Raw genomic sequence first — 21170 nt, forward strand, 5'->3', positions numbered from 1 at the left:
GTTACTGTAAACCCAAGAGCAGAAAGTGTACCTAATGAAGTGGCTATTTGGTGTATACAGCAAAGCTGTAATTTATTTTTTGATAGTGTTCTTCAAGAGGTATACAAATCACATATCAAACCGCAGAGACAACAAATACTTCAGAAAAACCATTGAAACATTGTATTCTGATCTGCCATCAACTATGTGTATTATATATGCTTTGAGATGCTACAACACCAAGAAAAGAGAACCATAAAATCCAGGAAAAAAATATAATTTCTACACAGATGACTACACAGATTACATCTTGCCTGAAGAAGGGGCCTGAGTTGCCTCGAAAGCTTGCATATTGTAATCTTTCTAGTCAGCCAATAAAAGGTGTCATTTTGCTTGGCTTTTCTCTACACAGATGACTGTAATAATTCTAGGGAAACCAGCAATGTTAAAGAGTGTAAGAATCACCATAGTGTGTTGGCCAAAACTATTTGAAATAGACAAAAAAAGGTCTGACATACAAAACTGAGAGACACTTTAAAATTGCTTGTAATACAGAGATAAAAACATTGCTATTGATTTTAATGAAACTTTTCTAATTTCACGTTTTGTAACTACAGCATTTAAATAGCCATTTTAGTAAATCTATTTATCATATCATGTAAAATATATTTTGTAGTAGTATTTCATTTAACTACACAAAATGTAACCAAGACTTTTTTTCCCTTCAAGCCACCTCCATCTTTATCTTAGCCTGAGTACAAACAACCATAACACCCACCATTTTGAGGCTGTTTGGCTCCATTCCTTCAGATTTATCCTGCATTTGAAGTAGCTTTCTGCAAAAACATAAATGGTTAACAATCATTTACAAATCTTCTGATTATCTTATCCTCTCTAAAAGCTGGGGAACAGTTTCAGAGACCTAAAAGCCTTAAAGCAATACTGTATGGCTTACAAGATGTGCTTCATGATAAGACAACAGCTAGAGTAGGTTACCTATGACAAAGAGATATCCACAAGAGATGTGGGAGAGGCAAAGGGAATGATAATGAATGACATTTGCTTTTCTTTCTCAAATTTGAAGGTCACTCATTAAGATAAGACCAACAGTGGGTTCTTAGAAATTAAGCTGTATTGCTGTCTTTGAAAGACCTAATATCTGATTTCCCATGAGATTTTCTAGGAAACATTAAAAGAGATAAAAGTTATCAGCTTGGCTTGACGTTTAAGCCTCCCCACACACAATGCAAGGGAGAGGAATGACATTTTAATGCTGGTACACAATAAAGTAGTACATACTTAAAATGAATCTAATGAGTAACACTCAATCAACAAAATGACCCCTCAAGAAACGCTTTAATACAGTATATGGAAGAATCTGTATAGGGACATTGCAATATACATTATAAGAACTAAGTGCATTATGTGGTAATGGAGAATGATCAGAAAAGGTAAAAAATGGAACCTCTTGATGAACTATTAAAGCCTTTAAGCAAAATGTATTCTACTTCATTATGCCTCACAGAATTAAAACTCTGACTTGTGCTGTTTTAAATAAAAAGAAAGTAAGAATGTTGCAGTTTAATTTAAAATAATTAGCAACTGCAGAATGTCTGCAATTCATCAATTATATTTAAAGCAAAGCTTATATTGAACTTTGTAATAACTGGATTTAGAAAAATGAATAAAAAATCTTTCAGCTAAAATGTACCCATTTTAAAAACTTCTGTGAATGGTCTGAATGATTTTTATAGATGAATATTACAGATTGAGTCTTTTTTTTTTATCTTTTTGCTTTTTGAGAGATATCAAGTGGGAATACAACCACTTTTAAGGAAGAGTTGTGGTAAACAAATTAATTTTATGTGGTGCATTTCAGCAGTAAACTACATAGTCAGGCACATAATAGGTGCAGATTGTTCACACATTTCCACAGTTGAAAACCTGGCAGATCAAGTGTTTTTTTTCCTGTAGAGGAGAATGAATCAGGTATCTAATCATTTACAGTCCAGGGGCCTCATGTATAAATGGTGCATACGCACAAAAATGTTGTGTCCTCCTTTTTCCACACTCAAATCGCGATGTACAAAACCTAAACTTGGCGTAAACCCATGCACATTTTCACGCTAGCTCAAACCCTGCTGTAACGCAAGTTTTCCACTTGATTTTGCAAACTGGCGGAACCCAGCGTCAAAGCAGTGCTTTTGTTCCAGTATGGTTTCCCTTTCTTTTTAGATCCACACCACTGACGCTGCTTTATCATATACACTGAAATTAACTGCATATTGTTTATTAGTTTAAGGCATCTGATTGTAATTAACCTGTAACAATATAATGGTCCATGGAATGGCCAAATTATTCCAAATACCATAGCTGCTTTAGCGCCGTTACTCTCACTTTCAGCTGCTCCCATTAGGGGTTGCCACAGCGGATCATCTTTTTCCATATTACTCTCACTGCACCATGCGGAGTATCTGTATCACTGTATCTGAGTGTGCAATCACAGCTCTACAGCAGCTGATCGGAAAGAGAATTATCAGTATATAGCATCTAGCACATGCTGCCTCAGCTGTGCGCTATTTGAACTGCTATCATATGGCAAACGCTTCAGAGTCTTTCCTGTACTGACTTTGCGGTTCAGAAACAGTTTCATCCCAAGAACTATAAACGCAATCAATCAGTCCATCAAGTGCTCCTTGTAGAACTGTTTGTACTTATAAGTACAATTACGTAACTGTAAACTTGTGATACGGTTATAATATTGCACAACCTGAGCCACTTTATAAAGCGCGTATTTACATATGATGACAATATCATTTTTAAGATGAAATGCAGCAAAATATGTTTATTACATTATACAGATTAAATGTTAACATTATTTAAATAATCTATATTTTTAATAATTAAACATGCGAGGACACAGTGTTGCAGCACTAGCGACGATCTGGCACTATCGGAGATTGTTCTTGCCTCACGCTGTATTCTTGCTGGGGCTGGCGCGACACTGGAAGGATAGATGAATAGAATAATTAAACATGTACTACAAAAGATATTTCAATGTTCCTTAAAAGTTTTGAAGAATCGGAGTTCTAAGCTTACAGATGGCTTAATGTCTATTACTGAGCTGATTGTGTGGCGATTAGGTACTTGGAGAAATAAAAGGAAGGACAGGAATTGGGGGTTAGAACGTTTGAAAGAGACAGTACTGCTGCAATAAATTATTTCATTGAAGGTCACACACAGCGCAGCAAGCATCTTGCGTGAGGCAGGAACAATCTCTGGATGAGGCGCCAGTTTGTCACTATCACTGCGCCACCGTTTTCCCATGTTTAATACATGATTTAATTGATATGATATGAATACTGAAATGATATCAAGTATACATCTCAGTATTAAAATTATTCAGGGAACTGTAATGTCATGAATGTAATGGATTCTGTGTCCTGTCAGAGGAAGAGAAAGCCTGTTTAAAAAGCACGTAGCGATTCACACACAGAGCACATAGAAGAACACATACAAAACAAAGAACTTATGTAGCGGAAGAACGTGGAAGTTGGGGTACGCACAGATTTATGCATCTGGATTTTTTTGTGCATATGAACATTTCCGGTTTTGTCCATGCGCCATGTCTTAGTGTGAATTCTACGCACAGCGTTATGCATGAGTCCGCAGCTCCTTAACCATTAGTGTACAAAGATTTAGTGAGATTTGCCACAAGGATCAACAGTCGCCATGTGCTTCATAACTGGATTTTGCTATCTACAGTATTTATGACAATCTTCTTGATACTAAAGTCTTCTTTCCTTTGTTTATGAAAAGAGTTTAAAACTGATCTTAACACTGGAGAAAGATATAAAGTATCATATCTCAGCCAGGGTTTCCTTCTCTGGCTTGTATTCAAGTTTATGTTTAATGTCTCTTTTGTTCATTTTTGATTATTTACGTGCGTAATGTTCATTGTTTATTTTTGGTTTTGTCTATGTTTCTATGTAGCCTGTGTTATGTGTTTTAGAGGTAGTCCCCCAAGAGATGGGGACACCTGCCAATCACTGCCAGGAACTTACCTCCAAGTGAAGTGTTTACTTGTGTTTTGCTGTGCTTTTTATTTATTGTGATTTCCCAGATTTTTGAACACATGCTCCATTTTTGACTTCGCCTTGGGATTCTGTATTGGGACTGTGTTTGCTGTGGATTACCTTGCCTTATCAGGAGATGGATTCCTTTTGTGCTCCAGAATATTTTTGTTAAAAAAATTATTTCTCTTATAAAGAGTCTTCAATGTCCCCTTTGTTCCTTTTCAGTCGCTCTTGACAAGACCTTCTTCTAATGCAAGAAATTTCTGGAATTTGATTCCTCACTTTCTTAGTCCACCCACATAAACCGCATTAAGAAACTTTCTTACTTTCACCTCTGTCACATATCCTGTGTTCACTTATTCCTCTTCTTTTCTAATGCTGAGAAACTTGTCCATGCTTTTATCACATCCCACATCCATTATTGTAACTCCCTACTGGCAGGGGCTCCTTCAAATCTTATATCACAGCTCCAATTGATTCAAAACTCTGCTGCAGGAGTCCTTAAATGGCCAGGAACAGTGAGGACATAATACCTATCATGCTTTGACTTCACTGGCTCCTTGTGTCTTACAGGATCGAATATAAAATTCTACTAATAACCTACAAAGCTTTAAATGGTCTTCCACTGGACTACATTAGGGACCTTCTCCATCACTATGCTCCTGTTCGCCCACTAAGGTCCTCTGGTTCTGGTAATCTTGTTGTGCCCTACACTAACCTGCACTCTATGGGTGACTGTTTACCGCCCAGATTTTGGAATGACATCCCTAAATTAGTTAGATCAGTGGACTCTTTTAAATTTTTTAAAAACAACTTAAAACTCATGTGTTCAGGAAGGCTTTTAACTTAACCTATCATTCTGACACTTATTCCAGTTTACCTCTCAATCCAAATGCTCAGGATAATTTGTGTGTGTGTGTTATATCACAAATTATCTTATTTGTTCAGGCATTTCTTTTAGTATTTAATTTAGTATTTTACTGTGGTTTATTTCATTTTTTTCTTTTATTCTATTTAATGCTTTGTATATCCTGTTTTTATCTGTTTAATGTTCTATACAGATAACATTTGTATCCAATGTTACATATACCCTTCTGTTTATATGCCTTGAGCATGGGAAAGGTACTATATAAATACAATGTATTATTATTATTATTATTATTAAGAGCTCATGCATGTCATCCATGCTTGTTAGAACACATAGCAGGAGGTTGGGATGTAGGCTCTTGAAGATCAGGGACTAGACACCTGAGATCCCCACCAACAACGCCTCTGGTATGAATCAAAAATTAAAGCAGCAACACAAGAATTAGGATTTTGGATGAGGAAAATGAGTCTTCATTGTTCTGTTGGTATCTATTGCAGTGTCTCTTAGCCTCCAATACTCATTTGCATGAATGAGTGTTTGTAAACCTTTCCCGTGCCATTTTTGAATGTCATCCAACAATTCACAATGTGGTAATCCCCAGTGGCTAGGTCCACTTACATTTCTTAAGTATTACACTTTTGACTAATCTATCGGTATTCAATCTATAAATATGATTAACTCTTTCAGGGTGGATGTCAACGTTTGTCGAAATTCAGAGGTATTCAGCCGTAAACGCCGACAAAACTCACCGTTATGTTTTAGTTTGACTCTCTTTGCTAGAAGGAAAGTGAGCTTTGTTGATTTGACCTCAATTACCTGCGCATGCGTGAGTAGCGAAGAGCAAACAACCGCTAAAATGGCATCGACATCTGGCGAGAGACCAACACGAATGTACAAAGCAAAATACTCAGTGGAAAACATTTTGCGTGTTATCACCAAATCGGACTTTGACTTGTCGGATTCCGATTTTGATGCAAGTGATCTGAAGATAAGGATCGAAAACGAAACTGAGGTACCGGTTTCAGCTGATCGGTATCCAGCTGATTGTGGTGCTGAATATGCTTGTGTAGCTGATTCGCCCACGGCAACGTTCACCTGGGAGGACCGCCACTTACAATGACAAGAGGTACAAACCAGAGTGTGTTGCGCTGCTACGTGAAGACAGGCCAGCCCTCCACGCATTCCTACCAGCTATCGAGCTGTCCCTACACAACCACCAGAGACGCTGAACAGGCGTCAACCTCAGCCACAGCAACAGACGTTTTACGTTGATTTACATGGGAAATCTTTGCTTTGTATGCTTTTTAGAAAACAGAGTTGCCTGCAAAAAATATTCAGCCCTCAAAGAGTTAAATAATGTGTCCAAATTGCTGGTGCATTTCTCTAGCTGTATGGTGGTATAATTAAATGTGCAGAAAAGATTAACAGCAGCACATCTTGAAACCATTTACACAGTCATGAAGTATGTTTTTAAGCGTTTGTGTTTCAAATGCATAAACAGCCACAATAAATACACTGTCACACACGCGCACTTGGTAGGCAGTCTAAGGTCACAACTGGGAGTGAAGCACAGAGTCGGGAGTTGTTAAGTGGTGCTAATCCCTTTCTTTCCTCTTCCCTAGACCAACAGAAGGAAAGCCCGCCTAAGACTCCGCCTACTTCTGGTCCTTCGCCACACATTTCTACAAGAACTCACTTCCTTCCGTGATCCCACCCCTTCCTGTCTTCTTTCTATATAAGCAGAAGCCTTGATCCTCTTGTTTAGTCTTTGTTTTGATTCAGTCTTGAATGATTACTTGTTTTGTTGCTTTGCCTTACACTATATGGGGTGGAATCTCCAAATCTTTATCCTGTTTGTTGTGCTTTCTTTACAACACATGCCTATAGATGTAAGAGACAGCTTTGTCTGCTCAGAAAAACTGACTTGTTCGAGTTGACTAATTCTTGAATACAAACCCTTATCATCTGCATACTAAAGATTAGTAATTTTAATTCCTTTTTAGAAATGCCTTTCACAGAGTCAAAGGCTCCATTCATAACTCCTATTAGGTAAGCTTGTGCAAGATTGTGGAGAAGATTGATTTGTTTCACGGATGTACTAAATTGTTTCCAAATGTTTGTCCATCCTTAACTGCAGCTTTGGCACAATGGCCAATATTTTTAATATTAGAACAAGACAATTACTTATATTATATCAAGAGGAGCATAACCTAAGCTACAGTATATAATGACTCATGGAAAAAAGCTTTCCCAAAGTCCAAAAAAAAGTCATAGATTGGGAGATTCTTGCATTATGCTTTTTCTATGTCAGATATAATATGAGCATCTGCTGGATAATGTTATGGTCACTGCAAAAACTGACCTGTACAATGCCTGTACAGAGTGTGATTAAAATATAAAGTGAGGTTACCTGTCAAGCTGTTTTTAGGAGACAACGTATATAGACCAAGCACATCACGGTTTCCTAATCATACACGTCTATATTAAACACAGAATTGGGAAAAGTTTTTTGATTTAATACATAGGACTGTTACTAAATATACAGTTTCTTCAGATTTTCATAAATAATGAACTCTTAGAATATACAGGAGTATATTACATACAATAATATCTTAATTATTGTTTTAAGAATGTGCAAGCTGAAATTACAGTATGTCACTCAGTTTCCAAAAAAACAAATCAAATTCCTTGAGAGTCTTCACATTCCCTGTCTCATGTAACCTAACAGAATAAACTACTGAGCATGCATGCACAGTGAGTACACCATAAATTAATCTAGCATAGCTACCTAAAACTGAGTTAGAAAACAGTGCCAGGGGATAAACAGCCTTGTAATCTACATTGTTAGATTTAATTGCAATACGTGGATCATCCTCATTCATGTGGAGGTGGTTTGGCTTTGAAAAGAATGACGTTGCTTAAAAGACAGCAATCTGCACACTACATCGGAGATCATTAAAGACAAACTTTGCAACTAACTTGTTTCTCCTGTGGCAGACGGCTGGGGATCCTGCCCAGCCGGGACGCCTAGAAGCACTGGGAGAGGGACAATACCTCTCCTGGTTCATGAGAGGGCAGCCGCCCTGGTTTGCATTGGGGCCGTGGGATCAGAGCTTAGAAACTCCACCCCGTTGGGGCCCGTGGCCTCTGCCAGGGGGCACCCAAAGAACTATGGAACATTGGACCGCAGCACTTCTGTCACATCAGGAAGTGATGCTGGACCAGGAAACAGGTACACCCAGAGTGCTTCCGGGTGCCCATGCAGCACTTCCACCATACCAGGAAGTGCTGCAAGAAGACCATCAGGGAGCACCTGGAGAATATCCGGGTGCATTATAAAAGGGACCACCTCACTCCAGTCGGGCAGCCAGAGTCGGGAGGCAGAGGATGAAGCTTGTGATTCGAGGAGTGAAGGTGGCAGAAGAAAAGAGTCAAAGAAAGGACTGTGAGCTAAATTTATACTGGTGGTCCGTGCACTGTGTTGTGAAGAGGGGGAAAAATAAATGCATGTGTTATGGACCTCTGGTGTCATGTCTGTCTGTGTCCGGGCACTCTTTCATACACCACCTGGAAAGTGAAATTGAGTATGGAGTAAATTGAGTATGGAGACCTGCAGGTGTCAGGCAAAAAATGTACATATACAGTAGCTATGTACTATGCAGCTTAATACAATAAGGCATCTTGGTGTAAAGGTTGCCACAGATATCCAGTTTTAATTCCCAGCCCATTAACAGTCCATGTGGAGCCGCCTGCACACATTATCCTTGTGTGTACATGGATCTTCCTTGTGTGTACATGGAATTGCAGGTGCTGCGATTTAATTTCTACCCTCATGTTGCTACCTTCCTTGTACTAGATAATGCTAAGAAAGGCACAATCTGTCCACAACTGTGTTCTGTAATAATTCATTGTATAACAAAGACAGACATTGTTATGTACAGGACATACTGCATGGATTTTAATGTTCTGCTATAAGATATTTGTGTTTTTTGTTTAAATGTTCCCTAACATCTGAGTCTTCAATGGGAAGAAAGCTATACAAAAATAACAAGTAGTAAATTATACTTTGTCTTCAACTATGAGTAATCGTTCCTTCTGAGCAATTGCCTAGGGCCGAAAGTATTTGTGAATACGAAATTCATTATTTTTTGGTAACTGAAATGACAGAGAAGCCATTGGGGGATATCAGAAAGTCAAGTAAATTTCGCATACTTAAAGGTTGCAACAGGGCTTCCTCCCTAGGAGAGGTAAGAAATACTTCATATTATAGAGGGTAGGCATCATGCCTGGCCCTTTAATTACACAATGGGGCTCAGCAGTGTAGATTCTTGGAGCCACCATTAAAAAGGTCTGGTGATATGAACTTAAAGTTTTCAAAAGATATTTCTGATCCCAGAAATTATTCTGAGGGTTGCTCCAAGTACAGTATACTGCTGGGTGGGGTTTAAAGATGGCTCCTGATGTATGGCCAAATGAGGTTAGAGTCATTAGGTGAGGTGGGTAAAGTCCTCAGAAACCACAGGGCATGCAGCTAGAAGTGTGGAGAGATTTTGGGAGGTATGTGTGAGGGTATATTACTTTTTGGGGCACAATATTTTGGACAGTAGCCAAGTGGGCACACCAACTTGTCTAACAGTAATTTGCTGGACTTAGTATAGTTAGTACAGTTAGGCCTAGTTAGGGCAGCTATTGTTTGCATTTCACTGTGTTTCATATGCAGATTTGCATTTTATCTTTTCTCATCTATACTTTGTCTACTTCCCACCACTGTACAATTCATAAATTTTTCTCATTAAAATTAAATTAACCACATATAGGCAAACATAACATACTACCATTTAAAAACATTTCGCTAAACATAACGCACCAATAAATGTGCTATTGTGCCTCCAAAAACAATATCATTTAGCATGTCAGTATTCCTATTGCTTTCTTTTCACATTCAGAAAAAGTCAACATTAAGAATCAATTGCTGACTTTGCTTTTGTTTTAATTATGGCGAATTTCACTTTTTCCTCATAAACCACATGAGGAGAAACATTTATTGAAACATGTAATTCTAATGAATACCTCCGATGTTTTTGACCAATTAAATATTAGTAAATAAAATTCCAGAATTGTTTCCTTTTATATAATTCTTACAGATTTGGAAAGAGCTTGTGAAATCTAATATATAATTAGTTAGTTAAAACATGTTTTAAATGTACACTTTACACATACAATTCTTTTTTTATATGAAGTTTTAGTTTATAACAAAATGCATCCTGGGGGATGCCTGGGAAGCAATGTCTATACCAAGATTGTGGGCTATTCAGATTTGTATAAGCATTTAAGATCTCTAAAGAGAGCTATAATATTTTTTGGTTTTCTATTCATTAAAATTGTAAAAATGATGGGAGTATTTAATGATACACAATGAAAATAATAAAATTGTTGTTGTTATTGTTGCTGATCATAGTTAAGTACAAATTGCATCCCACCTTTGTCATCATCTGTGTGGAATTTGTACGTTTTCACTGTGTATGGATGGATGAGTTATGTCTAAGTACATCATCCTTATTTTACAATACATCTGAAAGATGTGCAAATTAGATACATTGGCTTAATGTGTGTAATGTATATATATGTTTGTAGGATGCACCAGTTCCACTATGTTAGAATAACTGAATTGAGAAAATGCATAAAAATATTTATATATATATATATAACATAAATTTGTTTTCTGGTAATACCAGCCACAAGGCAGTATGGATTACCTCATGTTATTAACTTTGGCCTCCATGGCTGGCAGACTCTCCAGTTGCTGTTGTATCCGAGCCCAAAGTTCTTGCTCTTCCTCCAACTGCTTCAGGGGCACAATAAATTCTGTAAGAGACAGTGCACTAGTTACTGTTACACCACAATTCATTTTATGAGGTGCCTGAAAGGAATGTATACAGCTCACAGCCAGATTTATGGAACAGATAACACAAAATGAAACACTTTTATAGCACTTAAGATTCTGCATTTATCCATGAAAGACTGTTTATTATAAGCCATGTCAGAATCTAATTAAAATAATAAAAACATACAAATGTGCTGAAACAGCTTAAAAATAAGCCAAAAATAACTGACTGGGAAACTGATAAAATATCATTTATGATTCACTTGTCTAATGAAGAGAATGTAATGTGGCCCTTTTTTAAGACATTAGGGGTAGGGTTAGAAAATTATTATTGTTAGGTCCTGGATACACAATTTTATAAAGGAGCGTAGGCAAAAAAAAAGCTGAACCAACTTCCACCAAAGTACATCTTATTATCTAACATACAGAGAAACATTTCCAAATAAACAAACAACAAGAGACAAATCATGACCAAACATTCATGAACTTTAAAGCCTAGGAAAAAAAATCCTTTTGTGTCTCTCTTTAAATTTTGCTATAGCCATTCAATAAAAGAAAAAAACTAAATACATAATGGCTGTTTTATATGTCAAAAATGTATATTTGAACATGCAAAAATAATTTCTGTTTTTATATAAAATAAAGAAAGTCATGCATCACTTTTTATGATTGCAGTGAAATAAAAGCACAGGCCTGATAACTATACAAGTAACAAAAGCAGCATAGAGTAGATTTTTACTATTATTTATATTATAGTTAGTTAAAAAGTTAAATTACTTTCAAATTTAGAAAGAAGTCTTGGAATGGTTGCCTACTTTAGGAGTATTTAAAGAGAATACATGTATGGATAAATGGCGAAATTAGCAAACCCAATGAATTATCTATAATTAAATCCTTTAGCCACTCACTACCACAAGTATCAAAACTTTTTGACAGGAAAACAGTTAATAGCGATGCAATAAAAATGCTAAAACAACACTGCCTTAATAATCAAACACTGTTCCATTTAAACCATGTCTGTGCTATGCTGAAACTTTAATACATTTCAGTGTCCGAGCTAAGAGTAAATATACATGTTTTATTTAGTCATTTCTAATTAATTGCCATGTACTTAACCGCACAGAACCTAGATCCCTTTAATTGTCATGTTTTAAACCAGGGTTTATTTCTTTTAAGCAACCTTTGATTACTACAGTATTTCTGGTTAGGGCCTAGTCGGCAAAAGCTTTAAACTTTTTGAGCCTGCTAATAAATGGAATGGAATCTACAGGAACCATTTAAATCAGAGCATAGTGCATTTTTTCTCTGCTGTAAATAAATAACAATCTACTTATGGTAGCAGACTCTGCACAAATCAGCACTTCTATTTTATTACACCTTAGTTACATATGTTCTAAGTCAATCACAGTATTTGTGCTGCCTCACGGCTCCCCATGATTCTGGTTAGTTCCTGAGCTAATGACATTTAGACGTTCTTCCTATTAGGTATGCTTTTATTGAGGAATCCCGGTTTCCTCTTGTCAAATGTAATAGCCAGTTAGAAGTGCATCTTGACCTGTTTTGTGTGGTTTTATTGATTACTTCCCATTTTTTCCTATGACTTCATTTTTATGGCAGTTTTTTTTAGCACTAATTATTGTTTTATGTGGTTCTGCTTATTTGGTTAATCAAATTTCTTAACTTTGTTTTTGTTTTCAGCACTAGTTTTACTGTACTCTGTTCATATGACAGAACTATCACACTACTGTTAAGAACAGGGAGCGCCCCACATATCTGTGATACTGCCTTCTCGTGGCTCAAGTCTTGGTGACATCTTGCTCAGGTAGGGTTTGTCATAGCAGGGGTTTCTCATGGCCCTGTTCCTGGCATTCCGGTTTATGTATCTACAGTATATGCTTCCCCTTGACCATATTATTCATAACTTTGGGCCTGGTTATTATTATTTTATGCAGAATACCCCCTATTCATTTTAGTGGTTGAACTGAGTGCTCACCATACATATCCAGGATCATATCTTGCCTTGGAGAAGTGTTAGAAGAAGCATATCTTGTTAAAAAGTAAACTGCACCAAACAGACCTGCTAACTGGCACTAAAGCCCTGCATAAAAATAGTTTTGAAGAAAATTTTACTGCACTCTAGGGCATGATACTTTTCTCCTCTTCTATGAGAAATCATTATATCATTTTTTGTTTCCTGCCATTGCTATTCAACGTAAAGTGTATAAAGAAAATTTCTTGCCTACAATTTCACAACATATCCTGTATCTGCTAATTTTTATCCTTTTACAACACTAAGAAGATGGTCTATGTTCGCGTTGCATCCCACATTGACTTCTAACTCTTTTGGCAACAGCCCCTTCTAAACTGTAACTCATTCTCAATATGCCATAGAAATCCTCACTCATAGCCGTAATGCTTGTTCTGCTTAATTTTAACTGGTTTCCTGAGTCTTCTAAAATTAGGTACAGAATCCAGTTTATAACCACGAAGACTTTAACTGGCCTTGCACCAGACTACATCAGCAATTTCCTGCATCACTACATTTTAAATTGCCTACTTCTTTTTGCTGTTGCTAGCTACTAATCTATATTTTCTGTGTAACAAAGCCCTCAAATCTGTTACACCCAAGCTTTGGACTGGCCACCCTAAAGTTATTACATCTGTTGAATTCATTCACAGCTATAAAAGTCATCCTATGCCTCATCTGTTTAAGAAGGCATTTGACTTACACTAACACTCTTACTCTTTCATTCAGTTTTCTGCATTTAACCAGGTCCTTAAGTTGTAAGTCCACTTCTAGAACTATGTTATTGGCTTAAGCAATTTGAATTTTAATATTTGTGTTCTTGTGCTGACCTTAAATTTGTTTTTCCATTTACGATTTTTTTTTCTAATTTTTGTTTAATACGTCTACTGTTCATACTGAGCCTATCTGAATAATTTTGAAGTTCTTTGAGCATGTGAGTGGACCTCTATAAATAAAATGTATTATTATTATTATTAATAGTAGTAGTAGTAGTACTGGATTCAAATTAATCTGACAATCACTTTGTAAGTACTTAAATTGTTGCATAAAAGTTGGTCTATATCAATGTAAATATACCCCATAACAAGGGTTTAAAACTTAAAGCCAAGACCTTCAAAATTCCAATGCTGTGAATTGAAGCATGATCTTAGATGTTGGATATTCCTAGTTTCACTACATAATTTTGATTAAAACTAGGCCTATTAATCACAGCAAATGCTTACAGCAGACTACTGACGCATACCGTATTTCATCAAATGTCACTCTCTAGAACAGAGGATCTCAGCCTTTTTCTTGGCACACCACCTTCAGGAACTGAAATGTTTTGAAGTAAATTTGGTTTATTATGAAAAAAATCAGCTTAAAATATCTGTATTTTTATTTTACAAAAAATAGTTATATAGGAATCAGATTAAAAAAAAAAACTAGAGAAATAACTCACAAGTTACACTTGTCTAAGTTTAAAAAAAGAGAGAGGGAGAAGAGAAAAATAATAAAATAATTCACAAATGTTTCCAGGTCAACATGAAGGAGGATCCCATCTCCCTTTTGGGAGCTCTTGAACCCGACACCATCGGTAATGTAACCAGATTAGCTGGACAATGAGGACACCAACAAAGCAAGGGGAAAGGTGCAAAGTGCAGACATGCTTTTATTACAAAACAGACAAAAGCAAAAAGTGTTCAAAACAAGTGCAGTGCTTCTAAAAGTCAATAAATAAACAATCCATTAAAAACAAGTGAAATGTGTAGGTTAAAATTCAATAAATAAATCCATTAAAACAAGGTTAAAACAATGGCTGGAAGCAGTCCTTTTAAAAAACAAAACCCGGTGCTTTCTTCAGCTTTCGGCTCCCCTGCTTCTCCTATCCAGACCATGCACCAGGGAGTCACCCTACCTGTAGCTGAACTTCGCCCATTGGTCTGGAAGCCTTGAAGTCCCTGGCTCCGCAGGGCTCCGCCACACCAAGACTTGGGCTTCCCAGTGACCAGGGCGCTCACACTGGGGCTTTCACCTCCCAAGCATCCAACTCCTGCTGCCTTCCACGGCCTTATGCGACAAGCCGTCCTCGATGGTGGTCACTCTTGCTTCTCTGCAAAACTCAGCAAGACTGACTCAATCCATTTGCCCTGGGTGCTGGCCAAACACCCCGTTAGGGCTCACTTCTCCCAGTTGCCTGTCTCCCAGCTGCCTGTTCTTCTTACAGCAAGCCTGTTTTCTCTCGCTCGCTCACACCAGGGGCCTCATATATAAATGGTGCGTACGCACAGAAATGTTGCGTATGAACGTTTCCACGCTCAAATTGCGATGTATAAAATCTAAACTTGGTGTAAAGTTCAAGCACATTTCCACGGTTCCTCATACCCTGGCGTACGCAAATTCTCCGCTTGGTTTTGCAGACTGGCGGCACCCAGCGTCAAAGCAGTGCTACTGTTCCTGTGTGGTTACCCTTTCTTTCTTAGACCCACATTCCTGATGTGGCTTTATAAATACACTGAAATTAACTGCATATTGTTTATTAGTGTAATGCATCTGATTGTAATTAACCTGTAGCAATATAATGGTCCAGGGAATAGCCATAGTATTCCAAATACCATAACTGCTTTAGCATTGTTACGCTTACTGCATCTTCTTCTTCTTTCAGCTGCTCCCGTTAAGGGTTGCCACAGCGGATCATCTTTTTCCATATTACTCTTACTGCACCACTCGGAGTATTTATATCACTGTATCTGAGTGGGGAATCACAGCAGCAGCTGATCGGAAAGAGAATTATTGGTATACAGTTTCAAGCACACACTACCTCAGCCATGGTAAAACGCGTCAAAGCCTTTCCTGTACAGACCTCGTGTTTCAGAAACAGTTTCATCCCAAGAACTATAAACGCACTCAATCAGTCCATCAAGTGCTCCTTGTAGAACTGTTTGTACTTATAAGTACAATCACCTCACTGTAAACTTGCACTACAGTTATAATATTGCACAACCTGCGCCACTTTATAAAGCGTGTATGATGACGATATCATTTTTAAGATGAAATGCAGCAAAATATGTTGCTTATAGTATACAGATAAAACTAACTTCATTTAAATAATCTGTATTGTTAATAATTAAACATATGAGGACACGATGCCGCAGCGCTAGCTAGTTCACGGATAGCTCCTGCCTTGTGCTGTATTATTGCTGGTGCTGACGCAACACTGAAAGGATAGACGGATAGAATAATTAAACATGTACTATGAAGATATTTCAATGTTCCTTAAAAGTTTTGAAGAATCAGCGTTCTAAGCTTACAGATGGCTTAACGTCTATTACAGAGCTGATTGTGTGGTGATTGGGTATTTGGAGAAAGAAAAGTAAGGACAGGAATTGGAGGTTAGCACGTTTGAAAGAGACAGTACTTCTGTAATAAATTATTTCATCGAAGGTCGCAAATGGCGCAGCAAGCCTCTTGCGTGAGATATGAACAATCACTGCGCCACCGTGTTCCCATGTTTAATAACATGCTTTCATTCCTATCATCATGAAAAAGATATCACGTATACATCTCAGTATTTTAATTATTCAGAGAGCTGTAATATCACGAATGTAATGGATTCTGTGTCCTGTCGGAGAAAGAAAGAACAGAAGCACGAAGTGATTCACAAACACATAGAGCACATAGAAGATCAAACACAGAACAAAGCATTTAACGTGCTACTTGAGAAACTAGTAAAATAAACGATTTTAAGATGAAGTTTATGATGTTCTACTTTAATGACAAAATAAAAAACGTGATTAAAGTGGAAATTTCGAGATTAAAGTTGACATTTCGTGCTTTTTTCCCCACTGTGTGCCTATTTTTTTTCTCTGTACCCTAATAAGCTTTCATATGACACTCAGACAGTCAGCTGCGAATCGCCTTTTCACGCCAACTTTGATATGTGATTTCTTTTTTATTTCGGGCACTGTGCGACTTTGTGAACTTGAACTTTCGAGTTTCTCCGACACTATGTCAGTCGATCAACTTTCTTTTTTTAATTATATCACTGTTTAAACCAACAAACAGTACGTTTTTCCTTTGCCTCCACTTGGTATTCGCTGAAATTCTTATATTTTCCCCTGTGCTTTTCCCATTGTCTTTTCACAGAAGGCTATTTATATCGATTTGCATATTCAAAGAGGCATAATTCTGGGAGAAGTTGGGGCGGGACAGAAAGTGTGTGCATGTGCGTTACTTTTCACGCTGATCGGGATTTATGTAGTGGAAGAATGTGAAAGTTTGCGTACGCACAGATTCCTGCATCTGGATTTTTCTGTGCGTACGCACATTCCCGCTTTTGTGCTTACGCCATGTTATAGTGTGAGTTCTACGCACGGCGTTATACATGAGGCGCCACCTCCTTCGCTTTCTGCCTTTTCTCCTTATTAACCTCTGTCCTTTTCTTTTTTTCCGTCTTTTCTTTCCATTCTCCTCCGCACTCGTGCTTCTCCAATTTTTTGGGGGGGACGTGGCACAGGTGTGGCGATTAGCAGCTCCCGGCCTCAATTACGGATACAGACAATTCCTCACCTGTGCACTTAAGCAAAGAAACGCCCGCACCACATTGCGTCCACTCTACCACACCCCCTCTATAAGGCGCGAGTGAGGCGATTATTTCTTTCAAAACTGGCCTTTTATTCTGAGCCGCAGACCCGCTATACCACAAGCCAGCTCCGTGGCAGAGAGTGTCCTTATAATGGGCTCCAGTTTAGATAACTTAAAGTGCCATTCTGGTTCTACGTTCAGTCTGCTCCTGTATTGTTTTTTTAGGGAATGATGAAGGTTACTGCACACTGGCAACTCTGTACAAAATAATAGGTTGCCACTGTTGTAATACTAATTAAAGCAACAATGTTAGATATGTTTATTATTAGTAATTGTTGACAATTTTATTTGTTCATAGTACATTCTTCTGCATTAACTTGTCAGTTCCTAAAACTGTTCTAAAATAATAGCATACCATACCATACAAGCGGTAGGCAACACATTAGACAGAGATACACACACACAGTGCAGACTGTTCATCTGGGGTGATGAGAAAGGGCCCTTTACCTATTAAGATGTTCTCTTGGTAAAAATCCATCAATCTTAGCAGCCTTTGTTGTACATGAGCAGCTGCCAGTTAGGGAACTAAAAAAAAAAAATTTGAGAAAAAATTGGGACTTAATTGGTTACACAGCAGCTGAGCCATAGTCTCCATGTTCAGCTATACTTCATATCCACCTCTTGGACTCACAGAATCCACTCCTTTCTCTCACATCCGGCTTCCTTCTCCCTTCCATATCCACTGCCTATACCAATTTGAGATCTCCCATTGGTAACATGAGGTTTGAGGTAACAGTTCCCTCTCATTGCACAACACTTTTAGCTGATCCACGTCAGGACTGAGACTCCCTGGGAATCACATACCTTAGTTTTGCAAATAAGATTGTGTTGATAATTAAAAATTCTCTCATTCTCACACTTATACCCCCCACCACCATGAGTCGTCTGCACTGCACGTTTCTTTCTCTAGGCTCATCTTTGCCAATATAATAATGTCAGTTTTACAAACCTTGCTTGGTATACTATCAATTTTAGAACAGTTTTAGAAATTAGCAGACTAATGCAGAACAATATACAATGGCAAACAACGGTGAATGTTAATTATTAACAGTAAACACATACTGTATAATATTTCATTTTAGTATTAATATCAACAGTATGCAGAAAGCTATTGTTTTGGACTGAGAAAAAAATGTTCAGTAACCTTTATTCCTTCCTTAAGGAATTCATACAGAAATAGGTTCGACCTAGAAGTAGAACTGTGGTTGAAGCTATCTAAACTGAAACCTAACATAAAGACCCTCTGTGCCATGAAGCAGGTTTAGTCATCAAATCTTGCAAACATCTGAGAGTTCTTTTTTCCTTTTTCTGACCTTAGGTCATATGTAAATAGTGAATTATTTTACTCTTTCTTTTGATTTGAATTCATATGTAACTGTTAATTTTTTTGTAAATTGAAAGTATACAAATTTTGGTCATTTTAATTTTTATTCCATATCAAATCAAATTACTATTTTTAAATAATTAAATAATTCATTTTAAAAAAAGCATTGGTGTACACAATTAGAAGACACACACCTTCCACAAAAAAGTATCTGTAATTCCTAGTTAAAATTTCCAAGGGCAAATTTAAGGCCCAATAATTGTGGTACTTTAAGCATTACAACTCCTGAAGCTTACCCACACATTGAGGTTTCTTAAAATTCTTTCACAGATTAGTGTAAATATAAACAAAATTTTTGCTTTTTGGCACTTTGTATGTAATAAATAATAATTACCATATTACTTGCAAGTCTTAGTAGATGTGATAAAATAAAATCTTACAGAAAATTAATATTGCCATGCTAAAATTTGTATTCAATGTATCAAAAACCGACAAACACACTGAACGGATTTCAAAAAAGTTTAACTATTTTAATTTTTTTTGTATAAAATAGGAAAGGTTTTCTGTATGTCACACAAAAAACTTGCAAACCACTGTGCCCTGGACCTTGGTCTTAATCGACAGCTTATGTGGTACACAACACAACCCATGAATTGGAAGTGCGGGCTATCTCAGCCAAGTATTTGGTCCTCAGGTTCTTCTAATGGCAAGTGGCGGCACATCACATACTGTGACTGTTAGAAGATGCCGTTACAATTTTTTTTCCTAACAGTGAAGCACATTGCACAGGCTACCTAACCACTTTTAACACAAGTCTTACATTCCAGTGCAAAAGAAAAATATACATGACCAAAAAACTGTGTGAGTGTGAGCTACCTCAGCCATGTAATTGGGTTTTGGGTCAGTCATAAGAAGCACATGAACTAATCTTTCTTTGAGGAATGGAGATACGAGTATTTCCTAGTAATATTTATTTTGCATTCAGGTTATTGTCATTTACCAGGCTGAAATTTGATAATAAGTTCTCCTAAATTTAAGGACTCATGAATGAAGCTGATTTGTGCATACTGTCACAATGTGCTCCAACTGCGCATGAGGCTTGACACAGGAGCACAATGAGGACCTATGGGGCAGGCTAGAAAGCAACTCAGAACTTGTTCTCATTTTCAATGGAAGATCTTAAACTCTTTACCTCAATATCCACCCATTAAGATCACCAGAAACAAACTGAAGGGAGCCCCACCTTTAAAGGTCCATTAGGAAGTCACAGGTGATCCAAGTACAGGGGCTGGAGAAAGGCTGTTAAAGAAACTATCCATGATTTAAAAGGAGGGAGCACTATCACTGCTAAGTGTGAATGACAGGCAGAAAAAGGCCATAAAAAGGTCTGAATGTTGGAACCATTTAGAGCATTGACTTTCAAAATGGCAGAAAACTTATTTGCTTTGCTGGAAAACATTGACCCATGCTTTTAAAAGTGCTATTTTTAATAAAAGACACAGTCCCCACAAAAGGCTGATTAAAATGTTGTTTAAAATGTTGCCCTGTCTTCTTAAGAGGCCTCCAGCAGTCATATTAATTTACATTGAAATTATCAATGTTACATGTGTATGTGAGAGGTGAATCTTGAAAGGAGATCAGTTTTCACAGCTTAAACAAAATAGACCATGTTTTTAAGTCTTCTTCTTCTTCTTTCGGCTGCTCCTGTTAGGGGTCGCCACAGCGGATCATCTTGTCCGCATATTGATTTGGCAAAATTTTACACCAGTAAGATGTAATAAAAAGAAACTGAGAATTCTTCCTTTTCTATATATTATAGTTATATTAATTTCTTTTACTCACCATGGTGCCCTGCCTCTAGTTGAAGTGCCTGAAGATTGTTCATCACAAAGTCCTTTCTTCTTTTAAGTTTCCTAAAAATAACACAAGAATGACACAAACTCATTTTAACATTGATAGGATGATCTCTAAAATCTCAAGTCAAGGATGGGAAAGCACAATTTATGTCCTTTAATTACTGTCTTCTGTAAAATAATTTTTCCAGTAGCGCACCCAAAATGTCATCTTTAATGGAATTCAAATTGTTTTGATTTAATGATTTTTTAAATTCATCCACCTTAATAAAATAACAAGTGTCATGCGTCTGTCCAGCTGCTATGTCTGTGCTAGCCATAAGAGATATATTATATATATACTAGCAAAATACCCGCATTTCGCAGCGGAGAAGTAGTGTGTTAAAGAGGTTATGTAAACATATATATACAGTACATAAACATATATACATATCTACATATACACATACATACATACATACATATATATATATATATACACACACACACATATATTGTGGGATATGGCCGGCCTGTCACCCTGGCCAACACCCCCAG

General features: G+C 37.2%; 1 protein-coding gene across 2 annotated transcripts in view; it reads right to left on the reverse strand.

Moving 5' to 3' along the window:
- The window catches only part of LOC114652678 (uncharacterized), a 120475-nt gene that overhangs the window by 78253 nt on the left and 21052 nt on the right, over window positions 1-21170 (reverse strand). For both annotated transcript variants that reach the window (XM_028803011.2, XM_028803010.2), the window contains exons 5-7: window positions 20623-20693; window positions 10680-10788; window positions 758-815 (exon numbers count right to left, since the gene is read on the reverse strand). In XM_028803011.2, coding sequence (XP_028658844.2) covers window positions 758-815; window positions 10680-10788; window positions 20623-20693 — 238 coding nt within the window. The remainder of the gene's footprint in view (window positions 1-757; window positions 816-10679; window positions 10789-20622; window positions 20694-21170) is intronic.

This window comes from Erpetoichthys calabaricus, chromosome 5, assembly GCF_900747795.2.
Source record: "Erpetoichthys calabaricus chromosome 5, fErpCal1.3, whole genome shotgun sequence".
In the NCBI taxonomy this organism is placed as follows: domain Eukaryota; kingdom Metazoa; phylum Chordata; class Cladistia; order Polypteriformes; family Polypteridae; genus Erpetoichthys; species Erpetoichthys calabaricus.